Here is a 26,721-nt window from a genome sequence, read left to right as displayed (position 1 = left end):
AAGAGTGCCGGAGCCCAGCAGGTCGAGGCTGCGGTGGCCGGGAGCGGCCACTGCACTCCAGTCTGGGCGACAGAGTGAGACTCCAACTCAAAAAAAAAAAAAGAAAAGAAAAGTAAATGCAAGATGAAGACATAAAGTTGCTTTATATGAAATTGGGGAGACTGTCCCTATAGAACTGGGATTCCCCCCCTTTTTTCTATAGGTTAATCAGGAATTTATTTTCTTTTTTGTTTTTTAGTTTGACAGATAACATCATATTTATTTATCATGTACAACAGGATGTTTTAAGGTATATACACATTGTGGAATGGTTACCTCTAGCTAATTAACAAATGCATTGCCACATAGTTATCATTTTTGTGATGGGAGCACTCAACATTCATTCTCTTTGCATTTTTCAGAAATACAGTATGTTCTCATTAACTCTAGTCACCCTGCACCTGTAAATGTTTTTTGCGTCTTTCGTTTTCTGACTGCATTTTGTATACTGGCAATAGGAAGGGACATGATTGGGTGTTGATGGATAAAATAAAGACTTATGTATGAATATTGCACTAGTAAACCACTTGGTAACAGACTTAAAGTTTAATGTGGGGATAACTAAAGTGAAATTTTGTTGCTCTAGAAGCTGCAGTCCAGTGTTTCATCTAGAATAACTTTTTTTTAAACTGTGAGATAATTTTAGTGCTTCAGGGCAAAATAAAACACAGCAGTTTGATGAATAATTCTTTAGAAATTTGTGGTAGAGTAATAATAAAAATGGGAATTCTGATCTCAAGAAAGCTGACTAGTGTGTAAATGATCACTAAGTATCCCTTTCAATAAATCTTTTAGTAAAAATGTAATGCCCCAAACAGTATCTCCTTGATTTGGAGAGAGACTGTTTATACAATTCAAATAACTTGCCCAAAAATTTAGAGTTGGTAACTTGTGTTTAAATATGGAACAGTCCATTTTTCCTGGCATCAAGTCCTTGGGGATTATTGGCAGTCAGTCCTGGGAGCTTCTTGCCTCTTCTACTGGTGACTACTGGTAGGGTGATGTGTCACAACTCTACTTTCAGCAAATCGGAATGGAGTTTCTTGAAGACAATGAGGCCATATTGTTTTTTCTGTACTTTCAACAATTAGCACAACTTGCACAGTGTCTGGTACATAATAGTTACTTAGAAAATGTTTTTAGAATGGCAAAATGAATGCCTCTGCCTTAATGTCAAAGACATTATTATGGAGACAAGATGGAATTTTGTTCAGTGTCCCTTTCCCCAAATATATATCAATTTTACTTTTAGAAAATAGTGTAACACTTTAGTACTTTCCTAAGGAAAAAAGTTGGGAAAGAATGTAGGCAAAATTTATAATAATAGCTGGCAGCAGTACTTACAGAAATTTCTTTTATATAAGTAGTTGCTAGGAAAATTAAAAAAAATTTTTTTTTTTTTTTTTGAGTTGGAGTCTCACTCTGTTGCCCAGACTGCTGGAGTGCAGTGGCTGCTTCCGGCCACCGCAGCCTCTACCTGCTGGGCTCCAGCGATCCTTCCGCCTCAGCCTTCCAAGTAGCCGGAATTACAGGCATGCGCTACCACGCCTGGCTGATTTTTTGATTTATTGTAGAGATGAGGTCTCGCTGCCCAGGTGGGTCTCGAACCCACGGGCTCAGGCAATCCACTCACCTCAGCCTCCCAAAGGTGCGGGATTACAGGCTGAGCCACCGAGCCCGGCTAAAAAATATTTTAATTCAGTATGTTACCTTGGGACTTTTTTCTTGTAGGGCATTTTGGTGAAATAGCTGATCTATTGCGGTTTTTTTTGTTCTGTTTTTTTGAATCTGAGTCTCACTCTTGTCGCCCAGACTGGAGTGCAATGGCACATTCACGACCACCACAGCCTCGATCTGGTGGGCTCAGGCAGTCCTTCTGCCTCAGCCTTCCAAGTAGCTGGAACTACAGGCATGAGCACCACATCCAACTAATTTTTTGATTTATTGTAGAGACAAAGTCTCACCAAGTTGCCCAGGCTGGTCTCAAACCCTTGGTCTCAGGCAATCCTCTCGCCTAGGACTCCCAAAGTACTGGGATTATAGGCTTAAGCAACTGCACCTGGCCTATTGTGTGCTTTTTTTAATGACCTCACAATAGTTTACCGTGTGGCTGTTCCACAGTTTATTTGTATGCGTCCCCTCTGTGTGGATATTTAGAGTGTACATATGCACAAACCCCTTTGGACATGTTTCTTGCTATTTCTTTGGATTAAATTCTCATATATGAAGATGCTGAATAAAATCATATATACATTTCTTAAGATTGTTGTGCAGATTCAATTATTGCTATTATCAAGCCTAACAACAATGCCTGAGAGTCAAATCTCAAGGGTTTTGGTAGTGTGGTGATTCTTTGGGCCCTTACTAAAGTGACTGCTTTAGTGAGAAAATCATCAGAGATCCCAATTCATAGTGGCCTGAACAATAAGGAAATTTATTATTCTTGGTTAAACAATAAAGAGTTTTATTACAGAAAGCTCAGAGGAGGGGTGAGTCCAGAACTAACTAACTCAGAAGCTCATGAGTGTCACGAAGAACCATCTTTTAGTGTGTGCTACCTGCCATCCTCAGTCAGCTTTTCCTCAAGCTAATCCCATCACATGATGCAATGCTTACTCTGGTTGCAGGAGTCAAACTTGAATCAAAAGAAGACAAGCCCTTATAAGGGTCTCTAAGAGCAGTGAAGTCTTCTGAAATGCCTGGCAGATTTACCCTCGTATTTGATTTGCCATAACTGAATAAATGAAATGAGACCATCATGATTGGCTTAGACCATTGTTTTTCATATCTTTTGATCATTACACACTAGGAAATACGTTTTACATCACGACCAGGACACCCATCACACATATATTTGAATGTATGTATATATCTTTCTCTATAATTAAGCATAATTCAAAATAAGTTTCTTAAAATAATATATACCTTTACTACTGATCATAAAGTTAAATACTATGTTATTTATATTTAAATATAAATTTTTAAATACTCAAATATAAAAATTAGAACAGATTTAAGATAATGTATAGATACAGGCTGTTTATGATTTTTTTTTCCCCAGTCCAGAATATATGAGAGCAATGCTGTAAGCTTATATGTATGATACATATAAGCTTACAGCATTTTTAATTTTAATTGAGTTAAGATGGAAAATACCTTTTTACACAAATGGATGATTGTGAGTGGTAAAATAATCTTAATAACAATATATTCAGACAAGTTAACCAATCAATTATATACTCAGTGGGAGGGGATTACACAAGTACAAGAATACCAGGATTTGGGGATCGTCGGGAACCATTTTGGAAGTACCTAGCAGAGAGTATGAACAGGACAGTCAACTAAATGCAATATGTGATCCTGGATTAAATTCTGGATTTGAAAGAAAACACTCCAAAGAAGAATTGGTACAGTTGATGAAATTTGAATATGGACTGTATGTTAGATAATATTATATTAATAAGTTGTCTAATTTTAGTAATTGTGTTATATACATGTGAGATAATGTTTTTGTTATTTGAAAATACAAACTAAAGTATTTATTTATATGAGGGAAGGCTTTAAAGAAAAATTTTTTTTTCTACTCTTGGACGCTCTATGTGAAATTATTTTAAAATTAGAAGTTTAAAAATGTCAAGAGAAGGCCAGATGCTGTGGCTTATGCCTGTAATTGCAGCCCTTTAGGAGACTGAGGCAAGAGGATTGCCTGAGTTCAGGAGTTCAAGACCAGCCTGGGCAATGTGAAGAGACCTCGTCTCTACAATAAATTAAAAAAAAATTAGCCAGGCATGGTGGTACATGCCTATAGTCCCAGCTACTTGAAGGGCTGAGGTAGAAAGATTGCCTGAGCCCAGCAGGTTGAGGCTGCAGTAGCTGTGAACATGTCACTGCACTCCAACCTGGGTAGCAGAGTGAGACTCCAGCTTGAAAAATAAAATAAAAAAAAATTTTAAATGTAAAATAATTAAAAATGTCAAGAAAGATTGTCTTCAAATGAAAACAATGTGAGTCTGCTTCCTAAATTTATACATACTGAATGCATTATATGTATATCATGTATAATCCTTTTAATATGCTGATGGATTTGGTTTGCTAGTATTTTATTGAAGATGTTTGCATCTACATTCATAAGGATAATTAGTCTGTAGGTTTTGTTTTTATTCTTATGTTATTTTTGTTTGATTTTGATATCAAGGTAATGCTGTTCACATAGAATGAGTTGGCAAGTGTTGCCTCCTCTTCATTTTTTGAAAGAGTTTCAGAAGGATTGGTGTTCTTGAAATGTTTGGTAGAATTTACTAATGAAACTGTCTGGTTCGAATTTTCTTTGTTGGGAGATTTTTGATTACTGATTGACTCTCTTATTTTATTTTATTTTATTTTATTTTTGAGTTGGAGTCTCACTCTGTCACCCAGACTGGAGTGCAGTGGCCGCTCCCGGCCATTGCAACCTCGACCTGCTGGGGCTCCGGCGATCCTTCCACCTCAGCCTTCTGAGTAGCTGGAAGTACAGGTGCGCGCTACCACACCTGGCTAATTTTTTTGATTTATTTTAGAGATGAGGTCTCACCAGGTTGCCTAGGCGGGTCTCGAACCCACAGCAATCCACTCACCTCAGCCTCCCAAGGCGTGGGATTACAGGCTGAGCCACCGAGCCCAGTTTAACTCTCTTATTATAGGTGTGCTCAGATTTTCTGTATCTTCTTGAGTACATTTTGGTATTCATAGATATTTGTTCGATTTTTGTTTCTTTTTGGTTTATCTAGCTTAATTTATATTGAGCAATAATGCATTTTTGCGTTGTATAAATATGTCTAATTTAGTTTTATGTGAAGCTACATTTATTATTATTATTATTTTTTAAATATTTAATCAGTATTTTTTATTATGGTTTTGTGGGGTACAGTTAAGGGTTAGGTGTGTGAAGCTACATTTAAACAGTATAAAATCAATCCTCCATAAAGCTGCCTTGCCTTGCATTTCTGACCTAAAATGCACTTATCATGATATTTTGAGCATTTCAGTTGTTCCACATCCACACCAATTTTTGCCTTAAATCGAAGATTATTGATTAGTCAACATTTTCCCTCAATTTTGTCACTGTTAACACTTTCAAATCTGGTAGTTGAGCTTACCTCTACAGTTTTTATTTCACTATCCTTTTTTTCTTCTGAGTATAAAATGATTCATTTTAAAGGCAGCTTGTAGTAACTTGAAATATAACAATTGCTGAGAATTTGAAAACTGTTATACTCAGTAATGTCCTTTCTGAAAAATACATGAAAGTCTGTAACTAGGTTGAAAGAAACAGCACTTTGTCACTAGATGATAAGTTTCTCATATACTTTGCTTTATAACTCTGTAAAGTTACTCTTTGGTTTTTTTGTTGTTGTTGTTGTTGTTGTTCGTTTGTTTTTGAGTTAGAGTCTCACTCTGTCGCCCAGACTGGAGTACAGTGGCATGCTCCCGTCCACCATAGCCTGATTTGCTGGGCTTTGGCAATCCTTCTGCCTCAGCCTTCTGTGTAACCAGAACTACAAGCATGTGCTACCACAACCAGCTAATTTTTTATTTATTGTAGAGACGAAATCTCGCCAAGTTACCTGGATGGGTCTCGAACCCATAGGCTCAGGCAATCCACTCGTCTCAGCCTCCCAAAGTGCTGGGATTACAGGCTGAGCCACCAAGCCTAGCCCGTAAAGTTACTCTTTAATCCTTCTATCAATTAATGGTCAAATTGGCCATAATATGTCAGGAGATTGAATAAGATACCAGTGAACCAAATACCTATGCCTGACCAATTTATGCTATATTCCTCTCACATGATAGTCTCAATTGGCTACACTGTTTATTATATTGTTTATTCCATGTTAGGACATGTGCAAGTGCTCTATGTGATCCATTTCTTTCCTGATTCTTTTTTTCATGCCAGTAGCAAGTCACCAAATTGTTTTTATGACTTGTCAATTGGTCACAACCCTCAGTTTAAAAAACGCAGGTTTTATTTTATTTTATTTTATTTTGAGTTGGAATCTCACTCTGTCACCCAGACTGGAGTGCAGTGGCCGCTCCCGGCCACCACAGCCTCGACCTGCTGGGCTCCAGTGATCCTTCCTCCTCAGCCTTCCGAGTAGCCAGAATTACAGGCGCGTGCTACCACACCCAGCTAATTTTTTGATTTATTGTAGAGATGAGGTCTCGCCTGCCCAGGCGGGCTCAGGCAATCCACTCACCTCAGTCTCCAAAGGCACGGGATTACAGGCTGAACCCGTGGGCTCAGGCAATTCACTCACCTCAGTCTCCCAAAGGCGCGGGATTACAGGCTGAGCCACCGAGCCCTACTAAAAAAACACAGGTTTTAGCCACTCAGTATTGTCTGCTCGAGCTGGGGCCAACTTCCCCAAAGCCTATGGCCTTACAGAAATTGAGTAAATGTATGAAACATGGTCAGGTTTCTATGTGGAAGGAGGGGAAGGAGGTTGGAGGCTAGAGGCAGGAGAGGCAACCAAGTGGTCTGCTGGATGATTCCTCATTTTGCTGTCCTTAACATCTGGTGTGCTTTGAAGTGCAATATAGATTTGCTTGTTCTTAGTTGGGTGGCTCCCAACTATTACTCTCCCTTTTCCCCATTTGTTTATAATTTTATTTTTTTCCTCAAATATTTGTTCCTTGTTGCTATAATTGTGCTTGCCTTTGTATTGTCATACTATCTCCTACCCTTTCTATTTTTGGAAGTCCCCTTTCATTTTGCTGTTTCTCATCTACTTAGAAAGAAAAGACTATGTGACTTCTTAAAGAGTGTGGTTCAAGAGTAATCAGTTTCTCAGAAAAGTCTTAAGTTTTACTCTGTGTCTCTTTCATGCTTATGTTTGCTTATTAGAGTTTTGAAATTATATTCAAAATTTTTAACTGTGGCCTGGATACCTACCAAGTAGGTTATCTCTGAAATACGAAGTACTCCTGTACCCTTCAGTCGATCTTCCAGAACAAAAACTCATGCTGTTATTAAATGGTAAAAATGTAATCACAATACTTGGGGACTATATTATACTACTCTTCCTTGTTTCCTTGAGACATTAGGAAAAGAAAAGTCTGCTAATCCACAGTTTCATGACTATAAGCAACAACTAGAGGATCATTAATTTCAGAATTATGAATATCAAGTGTATTAGTTGTTGTAACCTTCAGTAAGTCAAATTTTTACTCTAAAATACTGCATTTCATACATGTAAGAAGGACATTTTCTTCCACCTTAGCATCTCTGAAATCAGGATACAGCTTACAATTAATGGTGCCCTGCATTTACTGTTGGTCCTGTGGTTAATCATAGTATAGTTTTTGCATGAACTTGGTTGTTATTCGTGGAGATGTGGCTGAACAGCAAGCCTCTCGCTGTTTTAGTTAACAAACCATTGAACAATAGACCATTTAAGGACATTTCAGAAAAAGACTTTGTTGCTGTCCAAAATTTCTTCTGTTGATGCCTTCTGTTAAGATTAAGATAGGGCTACTATTATCAGAGCTTGTAAGAGTGAACATCTGAAGCTTGAAAGAAAATCCAGAGACAATAGAGGATTGCTTTTTAATGAAATACTGCATTACTAAGGGTCTTGAAAACATAAAAGACAATACTGGATGAGAAACTTTGACACATGACTTTGAGTGTAAAAGTAATTCAGAAGAGTTCAACACATTACTGCATGTGAAGAAATTTTAGGACTATTTTTGTCAATTTACATTGCTTATATTTTTCTTTTTATGTATACATGACATGATTTTTAAAGTTTCTATTAAGTCTGAAGACTCTTATAATATTTAAAAAATAAAATAAAAATGTTAAGCAATAAGAAAGCATGTGTCATGGTTTGATTGACAGTGTATTTTATTTCTTAGTGGTACATAAAATAGTGGTGCTTCATATAAACATTACCTTTAATTTGATGAAACATGAAAGTTTGGTTTACTGTCTAAAACTATTATAACATTGTGCTGCTTCCTGTTATAACTTATGTTTTCTTCTCTTAAGAACTAAGGACAGAATCATATGCAAGTGAGAATAACACTATACAGCAGTATATGCATGATAGAAAACAGTATTTCTCAAATTGTGATCCAGCAGCCACAGTATTACCTGGGAACTTGTTAGAATGCAAATTATCAGGCCCACCCCAAACCTACTGAGTCAGAATTCTGGATGTGGAGACTATCATACTGCATTTTAATAAGCCCTACAGGTGATTTTAATGCAAGCTAAAGTTTGAAAACCACTGCTCAAACTTTCAGAATTTCAGACAAGGGGAAAGTATCAGTGCTTTATATTCAAGTCAGGTGTATGAGTATCTTAAAGAGTAAGAAAACACAGATTCCTTGAGTTCAGCTCAATTACATCTGCTAACAGCGTGTTTAAGAGGAATGAAGAAATTTACCATAGTATGTGTCAGCCAACTACCAGTAATACAGGCAGAGTAATGGAATCGTCTAGGAACTGCATCTCCTTCCATTTTGATTGATATTTGATCTTTGTCTTTTCAGCATGATGTATCCCAGACTTTACTCAAGGCAACCCTGGACAGTGTTGTAGAAGAATGTGTCAGCTTTGTGGGAGTGGATATTAACATCTGTTCAGAAGTTTTGTTAAGGTGAGACAAGAAGTCTGTGGCTGAAGATCACAGAATCTTGAATTTAACTGGCTATCCAGTCTAAACTCACTAGAACAACGGGACATGTGTGTAAAGTTGTCAAGTAGAGCAACTCTATGGGTTTATACATTGCTTTAGGTAATCAGTCAGAGGGGAAGACATCATTTAAGAAAAGATTGTAACAATTCACATTATCATTTTTGATATTGCAAATCTAAAGTGAAGAGCATATGGTAAGCATTGAGTGCATTAGTGTCGCTAATAGAATTTAAATAAGGTTAACATGGAAAAGAGCTGTTTCCCACCACATGAGAGTAGATATTTTTCACTAGTTCAGGCTCTTGCATGCATCTGTCAAAGCTGGCAGTAACCAAAAAATAAAGTCTGGTTACCATATTTTTACCCTGATTCCACAAGTCCCCTGTCAAAATTTCCATCATACTACAATCACATTGTATATACTCTTGTCTTTTATTTTCCTGTGGTTATAAAAGAGATGCTTTTTCGTCAGAGCTTTACATTTATTACATAAGTCTGCTAATGCACCATGAAATTCTCTAATCTGGATCTTTGCCACTGAAATAGGTACAGCAGAAAATATCCCTTTGTTGATTTTCTCCCATAGCTATAAACATTTCATAATTCTACATATGGAATTTCAAAGTTAGAATTTAGATTCTCTGAAATACTAATCTTAGGTATTCTATTTACATTTTAAGAGAATTTCCCAATATGGGAATTTTCAGTAACAAATTACCTTTCCAAGGTGGAAGACTGTGTATGTAAAGGACTTACATGGTAAGCTCTCAATAAACATTTGCTCTTGAAGTAATAATCTTCTAATTAACACCAAGCAAACTACCTAATTATATAGTTTTCATATTTTTATACTAACCATGACATTCATAGATAAATACCTTTCTATATTTTACTCTTACAGTAATGAAAAAGGCCAACAGCAACAACAAAAAAGGTACAACACAATTGTAGCCATTCAAACTTCTGCTGCTAACTTATTTTGTAAGCTGAGCAGAAATAGGCAGAATTATTACTTGATTTACAAATATAAGGAATGGGAACAGTGTAGAAATAATGCAAGGAACAGTTCTTTTTCTTGCATCAGTGTTAACTAATTTACCAGCATCTTATTTTTCACTCCGTTATTGTTTTTTCCTCTTGGACAACTTTTTCACCTTTTTATTTAACTCCCTTTTGGGTTAACTTAATTTAGACATATGACAAGATGTCATGGCAGTTGTTTTTATGATCCAAATGTTTTATATCATTGTCTTTTCAGATGAGATCTTTGTTTTTTTAGTTTGCTCATTTTGTTTATCTTATTTTGGGTTTTCGTAAAGGCATATTGCAGGACTCAATGCCAACAGGGCCAAAAATATTATTGAATGGCGAGAGAAAAACGGACCCTTCATCAACCGAGAACAGCTGAAGAAAGTAAAAGGGCTGGGTCCAAAATCCTTCCAACAGTGTGCTGGCTTCATCAGAGTCAACCAGGATTATATCCGAACATTTTGCAGGTAATGACTGAAGTGTCCACTTTTGATTCTATAGTCGACTTTTTCTGACTGGTATAAATTCTAGGTGCCCATTGTTCATGACTTCATTCAGTAAATACTGATTGTCTGTTCTTTGCTAGGCATTGAGAATATAGCAATGAACAGGCCAGTAGATTCCCTGATCTCACAGAGTTATACTTTAAAGTGTGATACAGTCAGTAAACACACTAGTAAAATAAGTAGTTTCAGATAGTAGTAAGCACTATAAGAATTAAAACGGTGAGATAGCGCACTTTCTTGGGGAGTAGTACAACTGCTTTAGATGAGTTCTTTATTGAAAAGCTATCTGAGTAGATTTTGAATGAAATGAAGGAGCCAGACAAACAGGGGTTGGAAAGAAAGCATTCCAGACAAAGCAAACAGTAAGTGTACAAAGTCCTAAGGCAGGATTAACTGGTGTATTCAAGAAATGAGGTGAAGGCCAGCTCGAGTGCAGCATAACAAATGGGAATGGCTGGTATAAGATGAAGTGACAAAAGTGACTTCACAATGACAACTTCATACTAATATAGCTGTTCCCTAAGTGTGGAACTTCTCCACTTCCTCCTCACTGAAAATTGGCAAAAGCACTTATTATCAATAGTGTCGATTAAGAGCTAAAGCACAAAAGCAAAGAAATTAAACTTCTTAGCATTTCATAATCATAAAAGAATAGCTGTTATGTATCTGCTACTTTGGACTACCTGGTTCATTCCTATGTATATTTTTCTTTTGATGAAATTATAATAAAGGTCATATGGAAAAATAATCTTTATTTGGAAAAGACTGCATAAGGGAAAACCAGCTCCATAGGATAGTAGAATACATTATAAAGTTATAGTGATTATACAGTTTAGTTTTGATATAGAAATAGAACAGAATAAAGTCTGAAATCCTTTGAAACATGGTTGGAATTTAGTTTATGATATGAAATAGTAGGGAAAAATTGATTAATTAGCCATTAAATGGTATTATGACAACTGGGAGTTTGATATGTGTGGAGGAAGCTGTAGTCCCACCTCACTTCTTATAGCCAAATAAACTGTGGATGTATCCGACGTAAATGTAAAAACAGCAAAACTATAAAAGTGCCAGAAGAAAACATGGGGACATTTTGCAGAACATTGGAGTGGTGGAAATTCTAAGTAGGTTACAAAACTCAGCAGCCAGAAATGGAGGAAAAAATTAGGATAAAATAATTCTGTATTTGTTAGTTTATATGTTTTTTGAACACTTGGTTAGAAAATTAATTCAAACAGTTGTAAAAAGAATAAATTGAAATGGTGCCTTTACTTCTCACTTCAAAATAGTTTTTTACATATTGCTTCCAGAAAGTAAATTTATGTTTATGTCACTTTGTGTGTATGTGGTTAGTACTTTTAAAGTGTGTACAGAAGGAGTCATGTTATTCAATTATTTGAAGATTGCTTTATTTGTTTCATTCTTTTGGATCTTTTTTCACATTATTACGTATAGGTTTCTACTTTTCATTCTTTATAATGTCTACATAATACTTAACTGTGTGGATGAACCATAATTTAATCTAACCAGTGTCTTATTGATGAACATCGAGGCTATTTTAAAGCCTTATATTTTTTTTCCACTGATAATTAGGTACTTGAAGATTCATAACTGTTAAATCTCCTTGATAGTTCATGTCTGTATTCAGAATGAAATACTGCTAACTAATTGAATATTTTTTGCTTTTAAATGTATTTTGCTTGCTGGCAATATTAGTATATTAGCCTTTTCAGAATATGCCTGATATTTTTTAACTTTTCATACTTTCAATGGCATTTAATTTTTGATTTGGCTCTTGTAAATATATACCTGTATTTCATGATTTTGCTCAATATAATATTAATACATTCACAATTATTATATTTATTGATATGTTTGAACTTAATCCTTCATCTTATTATGCATTTTGTGTCTATGATGCTTTCTGATTCTTTTCCATTTATGCTGTTGGCTAGATTTATCACTTAATAAATTTTCTCCTTGTTTCTCTCCTCAGTGATTTCAAAGTTATGCATCTTCTTTTCTTTTGATGATTATCATTAAATTTATTTTGGACTGACCTCTGGAGATAATAGGTGTCTCTGTCCTCCCAGAGAAGACTAGAAATTTTGGGCTCTTCCTAGTCTCCTTCCCTTCAATTCTGTGTACTGCCCATGATGAGATGACCTGAGATTTTAGTTTCAGACTGTTATTTAATATATTAATGTATTAAATATTTTACATTTTTATAAGCAGTTATTTAACTTAATAAGTTTTTATGGTGCCTGTGCTCATCACAGTTTCTTGTATCTCATATTAATTTTTTCTTGAATTCTTTGTTTTTGTTGGAGTTTATCCTTAAGAAATCTTTTTAGAGAAACTATATGGGTTATCTTTAAGTTCTTATTAAGTGGACCCAAGGCTCACCACTCATTGCTAGAAAGCCAACTTCGAGAGATGAGAGTTGGTGAAAGGAAAAAATTAGGTTTTATTCAAGAACTGGCAACCTGAGGAAATGACAGACTAAAGTCACAAGACCACCTTAATTTTCAGACTGATTAGAGGGGTTCTTAAAGGGAAACTAGGTATGGGAAGCCTGCGAGGGTGGCCCAGGGTACAAGTCTGTGCATCATGTTCTTATGGCTTATCTCAGGTGGTGGTTTTCCTGGAGGTCTTGTTGGTGTTACCTCGGCTGCAGTCAGATTATGGATTAACCATTTTATGACCCACCCTGTGGTGGGAGGATCTTACAATCCGGACTCCATTCCTGGTCTGTTTTATAATTAGACTCTGGAATTCTTAAGCAAGCATGTGATCAGATACGCATACATGACAGAGGATGGGGGAGGAAGGAGCAAGGAAAGAAAGAGAAGAGGTTTAAAAAAAGTAAATTAAAAAAATCTTACAAAGCAAGATCCTTAGTTATACTTACATGACTGGAATTGATTTTAATTTGCCCTCCTCAGTTTGGATAGGTAGATGATTCTAGATTCAAAATTATTTTCTCTCAGAACTTTTAAGATATTTGTTCTAGTGTGTTCTGACATCCAGTGTGATGTTTGCCAATAACGAAATCTGATGCTAGTCTGATTCCAGATCCTTTTGAAGTAATCTTTTTATTTTTCTTTCTTAAAAACTTTTTGGGGTTTTAAAAATTATTTACATTCTAAAGTTTCCTCACAATATGTTGATGATGAGTCTTTTTCTACTCATCTTCTTCTACACTATGTTCTTTTGAGAACTTGTTTTTCTTTAGCCCTAAGAAATTTTTTTTTTTTTCCTCCATTTTTCTCTGTTCTCTCCTAGAATGTCAATTATACAGACTGAATCAGTTAAGAATGTTTTTGGCCTTAGGTAACAGAAAGCCCTAATAATGGTGGTTTAAACAAATAAGTGGCGGTTTCTATGAAGTGAAAGGTCAGAATCTGGTTGCTGTTTTTGTCTATTTGTATGGCAGAGAAATAACCACGTTTTAAAGTAAAGACTCTTTTTCTGCCCAATCTCCTCTCTTTCTTAAAATTTGTTTTGTTTTGTTTTTCTGGTTTTACATGGTTACAGTGGTCAGCAAACTGAATCTTCAGGCCAGATTCAAGGAGTTGCTTTGACATCTTCAGCAGGTGTTGAGGTCTCAGATGAAAAGCAGGGCAAAAAGAAGAGCAAAGCTACAGTGAATGTTTTTCTGAAGCCAAATCCTTTGGACCAAACTTGTATTCATCCGGAATCATATAACATAGCAATGAGGTAAGTCTAAGACCCATGAAGGAATGCTCTACACGCAGAGCGAGCTCTTTACAGCAAATGGTCTTTGTGTTAGCATAATGGAAACTGAAAAATACGACTGTGTTTAACATGACAACATTTTTCAGAAGTTCCGCATTGCTGAGTTATGGGGCAATGAAACCATTATTCCTGGAGCAGTGTCAAGCTAATAAACCCTGGTCCTAATGGTGAAGTGTGTGTAATGGAAATTGCATGGCACTCTCCTCTGTTTGTTTTGGAAATTAATAAGACACAATTGACTAGCACCTGGCATAAAATTTGTGCTTTTCTAAAGATAAAATCCTTTTGAAAGTAAAAGATCAACTCAGCTTTCCTAAGAAATACTGTCTTGATGTCTCTGTGGGGACTAAATCATCATTTTGTTATATGTAAATCAGTGTCTTTTTCAATGTACATTTTTGTTTGTTTCCATAATGTAGTAGTAATATGGTTTATAAGTTTCTTTTTCAATTTTCTTTCTATTATAAGCACATTTTTTGTTTCTACATATCCCTCTTGTTAAAAGGCTAGATCATATTTCATCAATTGATTAAACTATAATTTAGTAGTAATAGTACTAGTGGGGTTTCTCCTTATGATGGATTCCTAGAAGTGGAATGACTCTGCCAAAGAGTCTGAAAGTTTCTGTGGCTCTTAACATACATTGCCAAGTAACATGCTGAGTTATAATGCCATCAATAATATTCAAACCTGAAAAATCTTGAATTTCTCCTGTCATACAGATTTTTTCTGCCAGCTTTCATATGGACCAGTTTATGCATGTGAAGCATAAGTGCCCTACTCATGACTTCACCTCTCTCTGTGTTTTATTTGGGAGTAGCCTTGTCTCTTTGAAGCAACTTGTGAACTATTTCATGAGAAATTTCTTTTGTATAATGCGATTCAGTCGCATGATCTTTAGAACCTAGAGATAAAATTGGCAGTTTATCTAATTAAGCTTGCCATCCCATCATCCAGTTTGGAACTATAATAGTCATTTGTGGATATCAAGTACAGTTAATCTAGACATCACTCAACAAGGTAGTTCATGCTTTGTAGATAGTGTCACACAAGTATCTTCCCAGGGAAGAAAAATAACCCATTAGAGATATGATTCAGTCATCATTGGTTTGACTTCAGCTCTGTAAGAATAAGTTTTATTGCAGTACATTTTATTTTTAGTTATATCAGAAAACTAGCAGGGAAGTAAATTGATTTAATGTCACTCTACCATAATACTTCCCATAGAAATACACCAAAATGTGACATGATTAAGTCTTTACTTTTGTATTTATGGCACTCTCTCATATTCACATTTTGGAAAATTGAGATCATGATGTTTTATAGCCTGAGTTAGTTATTTAGTGGTTTAAAAAGAGTCAACTTTCTTTTTATCTTTCTTTGAAGTCTTATTTGGGGTTCTCTATATATTAAAGTCCTTTGTTGTATAGGCTAAAATTTTTTTCTAGTTTATTTACCTTTTTATCTGCTTATAATGTTATCGTGTTTTTGAAATCTGAACTTTTTATGAAGTAAAAACTCTTTTTCTTGCTTTTTTATGCAAAATGTGTCTTCTCTTAAGGTCCCTGATCTCTAAGATCACTTTAGTGTTTCCCATATTTTTTATGTTCTTTCTGGTTCCAGTATTCTGGTTCTGAATTCTGTCAGTGGTAACTTTATTCATCACTTAGAAGGTACAGAGCACTGTGAGTACTATGGTAGGGCCTAAGAATATAAAAATGAATTGAGGTTATTTATGTTCCCAAGGAGCTTACCAGAGTAGGAAGGATAAAATGTATGCTCCCAGATATCATAATTGTGGTCAATAGATAGTAATACACTTTGTGCAACACAAAAATTGTTTCCAGCAAAAAGAGCTCATTTCCAGATAGGAGAATCTTATAAGGTTTTATATAGGAGGTTGCATTTGGGTTAGGTTTCTAAGGATTTCAGCCAGTAGAAAAAGGTGTTTAAAAAGTTGGAGACAGTAAAATACAGCACAACGTTCGCCACCAAAGCCCCAGACTCCAGGCTAGTCCCTGTAGACAAAGTCTGCAAACCTGTCCTAGCACCAGGCAGGATCCCAAAGCCCTAGGCTTCAGACGAGCAAGGTGGACTCAATCCCTAGTTCACACCACCACTGTACCAACTTCAGAGCCCCAGGAGTTGAGAAGACCTCAGCAGCAGGCAGGCCTCAGTGGCCCCATGCTGCTAGCTCACCTAAAAAAAAAGTTGGAGATAGAAAGATGCAGCTCAGTCCAGTTTGAGGAATAATCAATAGTCTAGTAAAAGTAACAAACATTCATTGAATACTTTCTATTACCAGGCATGTTAGAAGCATCATCTTGTTTAAACCTCACAACAACCTTGTGAGGATGATGCTATTATTTTTCCTACTTTTTTGGGTATGCAGAGTCTCAGGAGAAGTAAATTGTCTAAGGAAACTCAGCTGGTAGAACCAAGATTTTGACCAGATCTATGTCCTTCAAAGTCTGAGCTCTGGACAACATTACAATTAAAAAGCTAGCTTGGAAGCACATTTGAATGTAATCATAATGGTCTTTCCAATTGAGGGTATTGTACCCTTAAAGACAGTATGTGTTGTTCTGTACAGAAAAGTTACAGAACTTTTGTTATATGTGCTTTTTAAGGGAAAAAATGAGTATCTGGAATGTGCTGGCTTTGAGTGTTATTCTCTATCATCACATGGCTGAAGTTAGGCTCTGCCTTTCCTCTCGAGAAAATATTACCTCCTCCAGTAAATGAAACTTTGACTATTTATTTTATTAAGGGATCTGTAGGAAATGAATTTTTTCTCTAGAGTGTGTAGAATTTTATGCTGTTCTGTTGCAGATATGGTGTTTCCTGAATATTACACTAAAAAGAATTCCTTTCCATTATATTTTTTAGAATGAGCATTTCAAAGTATGCAGCTGGAGAGTAACTGCATTTGCTATCTTCTCATTTCAGGAGAGGAGTAGGGTAGAGAACAGGAGGAACGTGTTCACCCTAGAGCCAGAATAGGCTTTTAAGTGAGGGGTGGTGTGGAAAGAGTCAGTTTTAAAAATATGGTAAGAGACCCCTTGTTATAGAAGTTTTAAGGGTACATGGGATTAAGAGTATTGCTCTACAGTATTACTACAGATAGATTTCCTTCAGTAGTCCTTTGAAGCTATTCTAAGTCCCTTTTAGTTGTTCTAGGGTCTTCTCACAATTCACCCGGTGACTTCCCTTCCAATTTCACTGCAAAAATTAAAACTACCTTACAATCCTCATCCGAGAATTGTCTCTGTATCTTTACATATTCGGTTCTGTCCTTCTTAGGGTTACTTCTCTGTCTCTTGATTCTGTTTCCCTCCCCGTCCTGACTTTCTCCAGGTTGCTGCTGAGGACTCTTGACTTTGTCCACTGTCTTGATCTCTGTGTCATAAATTGCCTCACTTCTAAAAGTCAGGGAGAAAGTGGTAGAAAAATAAATAATATTTTTAAGCTTTACAAAGTTGTATGCCTATCTTTTGTATCTTTAATGTTTCTTCCACTTATTCCTCGTATTTTAACCCACAGACGTATTATTGGTGGGGTCTCCCTACTCCCCACTCCTTAAAAGCTTAAAGCAAGAACTACCTTTTATCTTACTTTTTGTCTAGAACCTCTAGCCCATTGCTTCTGCTTTTCATTGCCAAATTTCTCAGAAGTATCGGCCTCTAATACTTTCTGCCTGCTCTCTCCCAGTCCTCTACAGATTGGTTTCGATCCTTACCCTTCTCCTGAAATTACTCTCTAGCTAGTGACCTCCTTATTGTCATAACCAGTGGTCTCTTTCCATCCTTAAATCTTTTATCCGTTCTGCCACATTTGATACCATCAACTTACAGACCTTCCAGACTTTTGTTTCCATATTCTGTCTTCTCTGGTTTCTCGTTCTCCTATGTCCCTATAGATGTAGATATAATTCAGGTTTTTGACCTTCACCTTCCTTTTCGTGTGTTCTGTGTGTTCCTTTGGTTGATTGCATCCATTCACATGACTATCTTTACCTCTCCACAAAGTTCCAGTCCTACATCTTTACATCTCTAGTCCAGGTCTGTTTAAGCTTTGACTCAACCTTTCCATTTGTCTGTGAGAGATTTTCTCATGAATATCTTAGCAACTCAAACTCAGTATATCTAACACTGAAATTTGTATTCCCCTTTTCACCCCCTTTTACATCTCCATCTCCTCCTCTCGTCGATCCTTTTCACTAACCTCAAACAAATCAGAAGGACCGGTAATTAATGGCTAATAACACTACTGTCATTCCATTAATATAGACAAGAACTGACAGAAGCAGGAAGACCAGTTAGACTAATTGCAATAATCTAAGAGAAAGATGATGATGTCTGAGACCCAGATGATAACAGAAGTGGTGAGAAGTATTCAGATTCTGCATATATTTTGAAACTAGAACCAATAGGATTTGCTGGCAGATTGCATGAAGGGTATGAAAGACAGTGACTGTAGTTGTGAATGGCAAAATAGTTTGAATACTAGAGTCACTGGAGGATGACGTGGAAACTCACTGTATTGGGGCTGGGGTGTTGAAAAGGGAGAAGTTAAAGAACTGAACAATGATTACTCCTCTGGTGATCTCTTCCAGTCTCATGGCTTTAAGGACTATCATAAGCACATGACTTCTAAATTTATATATTTAGCCCAACCACTCTTCTAAACTTCAGACCTGTGGATCCAACTGCCTACTCAACATTTCAAACTTAACATGCCTAAAACTGAACCCCAGGTCTTCTCAAAAATCTTACTTTGTAGTTTTTCTCACCTCAGATGATTTCAATTCATCCTTTCCGTTTCTCAGTCCAAAGCCTTGAAGTCATCTTTGATCTTATGAGAGGTCCCTATCTGAAAACGAGTCATTACTCCTTGAACACAAATGACACTTAATAATTTTGACTTCTGTTATAGCATCTGTAAAGATAAGTTTTATCCTTCAGGGCATAAATCACCTCTATTCATTTTTGTATTTCTCAGGCCCTACCACAGTGTTCTTCACATTCTAAGTGATGGATAGTCATCACCCACAAAATTCATCGAGTAAATATTGAAATCATAAAAGCAAAAAAATATGGGGAACAGTGAACTGATCTTAAAGGTCAGGGATTTTAAGAGAAGACCCATCTTGTGTAAAAGCAAGAAAAAGAATACTAAGTTACAATTTTTTAAATTAAAGGACTTCTTTTGATGTGGCCTTCAGGAAGCTACTTGACTCCTCTTATTCATATGGGCTTGAATGGGCAAAAAGAAGTGTGACACGGTAGAATATCGTAGTTAAAGCTATGAACCTGTCCTATTGTCCTGTCCCTGCAAAATCAATAATGCACCTGAAAATTTGCCACCAGATTTGCTAGGCTAGTTGTAGGCTATCAACTCCAACAGGGCAGGGGCCATAAGAATCTGATTTACCTCCCTATCCCTAGCACCAACGAAGACTGATATGGCAGTATTTGTTTAACGAAAAAATAAATTATAGAAATAGAGAATGAAAGATGGCTACATAGAAGAACACAGGAAAAGGAACTACTCGGGAATTGATAACTTCAATAGAAAAAGTAAAATGTTTAGCTTTACATCGATGCAGATTTTTTTTCTAAAGTCTACACTGGCTAAGGTCAATGCCAACACGATTGGTAGAACGCCTAGATCGTCCTTTCCCAGCATTGCCTTTTCTGCATGTTCAGGGAGCACTTCTTTTGGGATTCCTGGTGCATTGAAAGGATTTCAAGACCTCCCTATATTGTATCTCATTCACCTTCACAGAGCATTGTATCCAGGGCCCAGGCCCTCCTAGATTTTATAGACTAGAAAAGCAGAGACAGTGCATGAAAGAGGATTTCTTACCATTTTTTGTGGCCATGCATAAATTGTCATAACATCTCCAAATGTGAATAATTGCATTGTGTTGGATACTGTAAGCCATGAGTAAAACTGCTGCTACATTATGAGTAGAATGAGATTCAGAAGCAGCCTGTTTAGCCCCCAACCTCCTGTGTTTTTGTCCTACCACTTTGATTGATCCAGAGAGCCAAGGCAGGTATCGGATTTCCCCTTTTTCTTGAATAAGGTGCCAGGAGGTAGAGCTTTGTGCTGCAGATTATGCTGATTTGTACATGTCATAGTAAGACCTGGCACTCTCCCAAAGAATCTGCTGCATTAAGAATTTGATTCACTCCAGATATTTAAGCTTGAAAGTTGTTGTGCTCTTGGTTTAACTTGAAAAATGCCAGGAAATTTAATGTCAAGACTGTCACTCAACACTCATTTTGATAAAGCATTAGCTAGTATTTGTTATTTCCATTTGAGCCATTAGAAATTCTAAATGACTAGTTTCTAGACATGGTTAACAGCCTGTTTAGCAGAAATATGACATACAGCACCAATTGAATGGACTAGGTAAATGTATATTGTATATTGAGGAATGATTGGTATCAATATCTGTACTATAATGTTAGTACTGTGGTATTTCCTTTATTTCTGCTGATATGCCTATTTCTGACCCTTCCTATCAATGTTGGAAAGTATGTTTTCAGAGAGTAGACAGCCATGAATGTAAAATTCAGGTCTGGGACAGGAATAATCACATGACCTGACAAAATATTTACTTGAGGAAAGGAGAAACTTCTGTACAAAAGCCAAACAATGTTTATATTTAATTTACTAAAAACTTGTGTCAGGTTTTTAAGACCAAAAGTAGAATTAACTCAACAGATATACAAGAATTCCCCATGAGACAAATGGATATAAAGGATCCTAACTGGTGCCCCTGGGCTAAGAGTAGTTGGGTAGGGGGAGGCCCTTTAAAGGTTCTGCCCTGTTCCCTATCATGGAGCTAAATAAGTCAAGCCAGAGAGTGAATAATGGCCAAAACTGAAGACCCTTAGTGAGAAGGCACATCTCAGTCTGTCTTTCCCATTCCTGTTCAAGGACTTAGCATTGCTCAATTCCGCCTTAGAATTGCCTTCAGAGGTTTTATCACCTTCTCTCCAACCCCTGCTTGCTGCACAGCAAAGAAAGAAGTCTTCTAGCTCGTGTGCAGCTGTAATGCAGGGAGTTAAAAATGTTTTTGTTTAAAAAAATAACAAAAGCAAAACCCAGCAATAGTTGACCCATAACATTCACAGATTTTGTATTCATAGTTTTCACTGTAAGCAACCAGAAGGCCCATGACTTGTGATTTGTGATTTTTCTGAGGGTGAGCCTTGGCCTACTGAATATGTCTAGCACACTTCCCCACATCTAAAATTCACTGCAGCTTTCTTCTGCATCAGCAAGTCAAACCAGTGCCTGCAATGATAAAAACATATTTTTTTGTGGGAAACTTGCCTGAAAAGAAATCCACTGCAAATGCTCTACAATAAATGACAATTAGGTAAAGAGACCTAAGAGATTATTTGAAATAGCTTTTCTGGACTTGCCTTATAAGAATTGAGCATTTAAAGCCAGGCTCGGTGGCTCAGCCTGTAATCCTACACATTTGGGAGACTGAGGTGAGTGGATTGCCTGAGCCCGCGGGTTTGAGACCCGCCTGGGCAGCGAGACCTCATCTCTACAATAAATCAAAAAATCAGCCAGGCGTGGTAGCACATGCCTGTAATTTCAGCTACTCGGAAGGCTGAGGCGGAAGGATCGCCGGAGCCCAGCAGGTCGAGGCCGCGGTGACCGGGAGCAGCCACTGCACTCTAGTCTGGGCGACAGAGTGAGACTCCAACTCAAAAAAAAAAAAAAAAAAAGAATTGAGCGTTTGGACATGAAAATTAAGGCAGTCAATTCTGGATTTTGATAAATGATAACTTAGAATGTATATCAGTTAGTTATATTACATGAATTTCTAATGGAGCTGTGATTATACAATATTAGGTTGTCTTTTTATAAAGAGATATAGCATCATAAAATAGATGCAAAATTTAAAGTGTAAAAATGTTAAATGGATAGATTACTAAAAGTGTTTCTTGAGCTTTTTTGCTGTTGGTGGTGGCAGTGGTGGTGGTTTTTTTGTTGTTATTGTTGTTTTTGTTTTTCTGAGATACAGTCTCACTCTGTTACCCAGGCTGGAGTTGAGCTCCCGGAATTAAGCAATCCTTTTGCTTCAGCCTCCCAAGTAACTGGGACTACAGTTATGTGCCACCATGCCTAGCTTTGTTTTTTTATGTTAGTAGTTAAAATATAAACATCTTATTAAAGTTCTCAGGAAGTAACAGTCATCGTATTTTCAAAAGTGCCCTCACAGAAGAGAAGAATGGTGGAAGAGAATTCACCCACTTGAGAATTAGATGGTCAAGCTATGAGGTTCCTAGGACTTGATTGTCATATCTTATGGCTTATACGCTGTTCCAAGACACTTGATGTTTCTGGCAGTGCTGGCAGAGGGCAATAGGAAATTCAGGAGTCTGAGACTGTACGTAACTTTCCCATAGCTCCGTCTGGAGGCAGTGCAGTACCAGAATGCCAGGGTTCAAATCATGGCCTTTTGACTTAAGAATGTTATTTAACCTCCCTTTACCTCAGTTTTCTTGTCTGTTAAATGGGGATGATGATAGGGCCTCTATCGTAAGGTTCGCATAAGTTAATGTGTATAGAATACTTAGCACCTGGACAGAATCAACTAATAATGCTGTAATTATTATTGTTGTTATTTTTGTCATGATTGAGGAGGGGCTGTCATGCTAAGCAAAAGAATGTGGGGGATGGGCAGTTACAATGGTTGATCCCCAAGGAAAAAAGGTGTCATTTTACCATGTGATCAAGATGCAATTTGGGGTACTTAACTTAGTTAGTGAATATTAATTCTGGGTCTTGGGACTGGAAAAAACACTAGTTTCTTTCCTGCGTATTTGGAGCAACCTCTTAGTACCCAGTAGAGGAGGAGCTGCTGGCCAGCCCTGCAGTTGTGTTTGCTTCAGTTCTTTTCATCTCCAAGGTGTCTGTCTGCCCTTCTCCTTTTCTTCCCTTCCTCAAGTTTAGACCACTCCGTCTGGAGCCTGCAATTCAGCAGGGTATTGATTTAGTCTCCCATTATCTCCCTCTTCCCCTTCCTGCCCCAGTCTAGCTATGGATTTTAATCTTAGCCTGTCTTCTGATTCTTGGTATCACCATAAGCAGGTTACTCTGACCTCCGCTGCAGACCCTTTAAATGGAGTAACAGTATCTCTGCCCAGTCAGAGGCCAACCAGGGATTTATTGAAATGGCAGATGTTAATAAGCAATGTCAAGTGTTTTGAAGGAAGGATTCCTTGACAGGACAGCATTCATAGTAAAAGGACAAGTAGGAAACTCCTTTGCCTCTAAAGCATGGGCTTTATCCCCCATTGGTCCCAGAGCTGTTTAATTCCAGCTTTTCCATTGCGAACCTGTACGTCTTTGAATACACGCCCTCTTCTTTCAAATATTCACAGGCACTAATCCACATTATAACTTTACAGACAGTAAATTAAATTATATTAATTATATTAATTCTAAACACAATGTTTTTGAGCTGTAGAGAGTCTGTAGCCTTTGAAACCACTAACTTTATTTTGTCCAACTCTTACTCAGTAACTCAGAAAGATCCAAAGTTTTTTTCTTTTGAATTTGGTTTAAAAAATAATAATAAATTGCTCCCAAGCAGTATTGCTGGGTGCCAAATTTTATCAGAGATCTTAGTCTTTTGTCCGCTTTGGAAACCTTTCAAAGTAAAGGAATAGGAGGGCTAATGAAGATGTGATCCATTCTAACTTTCCTTCGCTACTACGGCTTTACCGTGTCAGCTGTGTGACTTTGGGCAGGTCGCTTCATCTCTCTGAATTTTCATTCCCTTATTGCAAATCTACTTCCACAATAGATTTTTTGAAAGAATTGAATGAAATCATCTTTACTGGACACTTTTAAAGTATTTATCTGCATGGAGAGTCTTACCTCTGAAAGAGCAGATGTAAGTGGAAGACTGCTTATTCCAACTATAGCGTCATTACTTAAAATTAGTCTGTAAGCTCATTCAGGACAAAGGCTCTCTTACCATCTTTCCTAAAGTCTTCCTCCACAGTAAAAAGTGTTTTGAATAAAACTGAGGGTGCCTCTGTAAATTATTTTTAATCGAATTTGGTATTTTGTCACATTTCTTTGAAGAGCCTTGATTTTAGCAAATCTTTATCATTTGAGGTAGGGGCATGTATGTCCGTGTGTGTGTGTGTGTGTGTGTGTGTGTGTGTGTTTAAAATAACCAGAGTCAGGCCAGGTGCGGTGGCTCACGCCTATACTCCCAGCACTTTGGGAGACCGAGGTGGTAGGATTGCTTGAGTCCACGGGTTCGAGACCAACCTGGGCATCTTGGCGAGACCTCATCTCTACGATAAATGAAAAAATTAGCCAGGCATGGTGGCGTGTGCCTGTAGTTTCAGCTACTTGGAAGGCTGAGGTTGAAGGATCTCTTGAGCCCAGCAGGTCGAGGCTGTGGTGGCCAGGAGCATGCCACTGCCCTCCATCCTGGGTGACAGAATGAGACTCCAACTCAAAAAATAAAAATAAAGCAACCAGAATCATGGAAAAGAGAATGACCAAGCTGAGTAATACTTGGTTATTGATTTTTTTTTCCAGTTCTCCTTTTTGGGGGTTTAGGGAGCTGTTGTTTTGTTAAATGTGAGAAAATTGATTTTTTTAATGTCACTGTGTAAACATAATTTTAAGACATCTTTAGAGCAGTAGTAGCAATATTTCAGTGCATGATACTTTTTTATGTACTCATATTCATTTGGATGTATGTACATTTGTTATTTAAATTATATGATAGTTACACATTATATAATACAAAATTAGTGGTTCTTAAATAGGAAAAACTACATAAAAGTCAGTGCTACTTATTAATGGCATTGATTATTATTTTACTGACCTTAGATCCTTTGATGTAGCAATATGAGCACTCTCCAACTATTTCTAAAATCAGATCATCCTAAATCTTAAACTTTTAGAAGATTTATATGTAAGGGCATTTTAATATTTTTACAAAGTTAATTTCCTGTACTAAATTGCCAAGGAATATAAATTTTAAAAATAAAACAGCTTCCTAAGGATTTATTCTCCTGCATACAATGAACGCAGCATGCAATGAGTATCCAGTTTCTGTGCATGTATAATAGATCTTTGAAAAAGAAGGAAACATATAGTAAGTCCTTTAGAAGTTAGAAGCAGGTAAATCAAGTCTTTCAGAAGACAAACTTAATTCTTTATCTATAAAGGAATCTTTCTCTTTTTCTCTTGTTAGTTATTTTCTGCTAATCATAGATGTTCCAAGGACACTCGAAATGGTACCATGCAGTAGCACTGAAAATGTCCCCAGCCACCCAGATAACTGCACCATCACTTCCAAAACTATTAAGCCCAGATAGTTTAAAACTGTACTTGGATCAGAATCTGTAAGAGCTTTCAGAACAATTTGCATTATATTTCTTGAAAGCCTTACATTTTTTAAATGTTTATCTGTTGTATGTAAATTTTAAAGAGCCAGTCTCAGCTGTAAGTTCTAGTTATTTGCTCTTTCTGTGGTTGATTACAGGCTAACAAAGTCCATTTAAATATCTTTTTCACTAGGTATCTACTTGCTTCGTAGTATAATAGGCAGCACGATGGGCCTCTCTGTAAATGTATGCTACTTGAATTTATAATTACTTGTAGATTTTGTACCAACAAAGATGTTTAAGAACTGGCCCAGTTCAGTGTCTTGACTTAACAAGGAGTTCAGAAGTTTGAAAAGGTTTCCTTTTGATGACGACAGTGTAGTTCACATTGCCATCCCTTTGATTTGACTGCTGGAACAGCAGCTATGGTAGGACCAGCATTCCTGTAAGCTAAACCAAGTATGTGCTGCTGCAAACTCACCTGTATAAATTCAGCTCCCTGTAGACAGTGTAAAAGAAGCGGCAGGTTTGCTTCCTTTGTCAAACTTGAATTTATATCCGGTCTTTGATATTAAGAGCAGTAAATTTGAAAATAGTATCTATGTTCTTTAGGGTAACAAGTTATAATTGGACTTTCATTTGCGTCCCACTGTTTAATCTACAATCACAGTTTAACAGGCCAGATTTTCTGTTAGTGTATAAGCTCTCTTTTTTAAAATCATTGAATGTCTACCTGTATTACAAATTATGACCTGCTCCATCTGTACCTATTTATTTTTAAAGTGATATGTTCTTTAATTTTTTGCTTACTGATATAATTACTTTAAAGCTGGATCAAGCTGGGCTTGGTGGCTCAGTCTGTAATCCCGCACTTTGGGAGGCTGAGGTGAGTGAATTGCCTGAGCCTGCAGGTTTGAGACCTGCCTGGGCAACTTGGCGAGACCTCATCTCTACAATAAATCAAAAAAATTAGCCGAGCATGGTAGCACGCGCCTGTAGTTCCAGCTACTTGGAAGGCTGAAGTGGAAGGATCGCCAGAGCCCAGCAGGTCGAGGCTGCGGTGGCTGGGAGCATGCCACGGCACTCCAGTCTGGGTGACAGAGTGAGACTCCAATTCAAAAAAAAAAAAAAAAAAGCTGGATCAAACTAGTGGATAAAAATAATCGGGAAAATCTCCTAAGTGTTGAAAGTGGGTAGACTGCTTTGCCCACATAGCCTGGTTCTTGGTGGGGTTATAAATCATATGTGTTTTGCCCACAAAGCACATGCTAATATTAAGTTGTTTTTAAAGTGATTGTGTTGCATCACCATGGCTCT

At 37.0% G+C, this 26,721-nt stretch overlaps 1 protein-coding gene across 1 annotated transcript in view; it reads left to right on the top strand.

The window, feature by feature from the left end:
* SRBD1 (S1 RNA binding domain 1) overlaps window positions 1–26,721 on the top strand; it is a 237,641-nt gene that overhangs the window by 202,756 nt on the left and 8,164 nt on the right. Inside the window, exons 17-19 of the mRNA XM_008064317.2 lie at window positions 8,572–8,678; window positions 10,037–10,213; window positions 13,790–13,972. Of these exons, the coding sequence (XP_008062508.1) occupies window positions 8,572–8,678; window positions 10,037–10,213; window positions 13,790–13,972 (467 nt within the window). The remainder of the gene's footprint in view (window positions 1–8,571; window positions 8,679–10,036; window positions 10,214–13,789; window positions 13,973–26,721) is intronic.

This window comes from Carlito syrichta, unplaced genomic scaffold (assembly GCF_000164805.1).
Source record: "Carlito syrichta isolate Samal-C Ts95f unplaced genomic scaffold, Tarsius_syrichta-2.0.1 Scaffold307284, whole genome shotgun sequence".
Lineage (NCBI taxonomy): Eukaryota > Metazoa > Chordata > Mammalia > Primates > Tarsiidae > Carlito > Carlito syrichta.
This window is presented reverse-complemented; position numbering and strand designations above follow the sequence as displayed.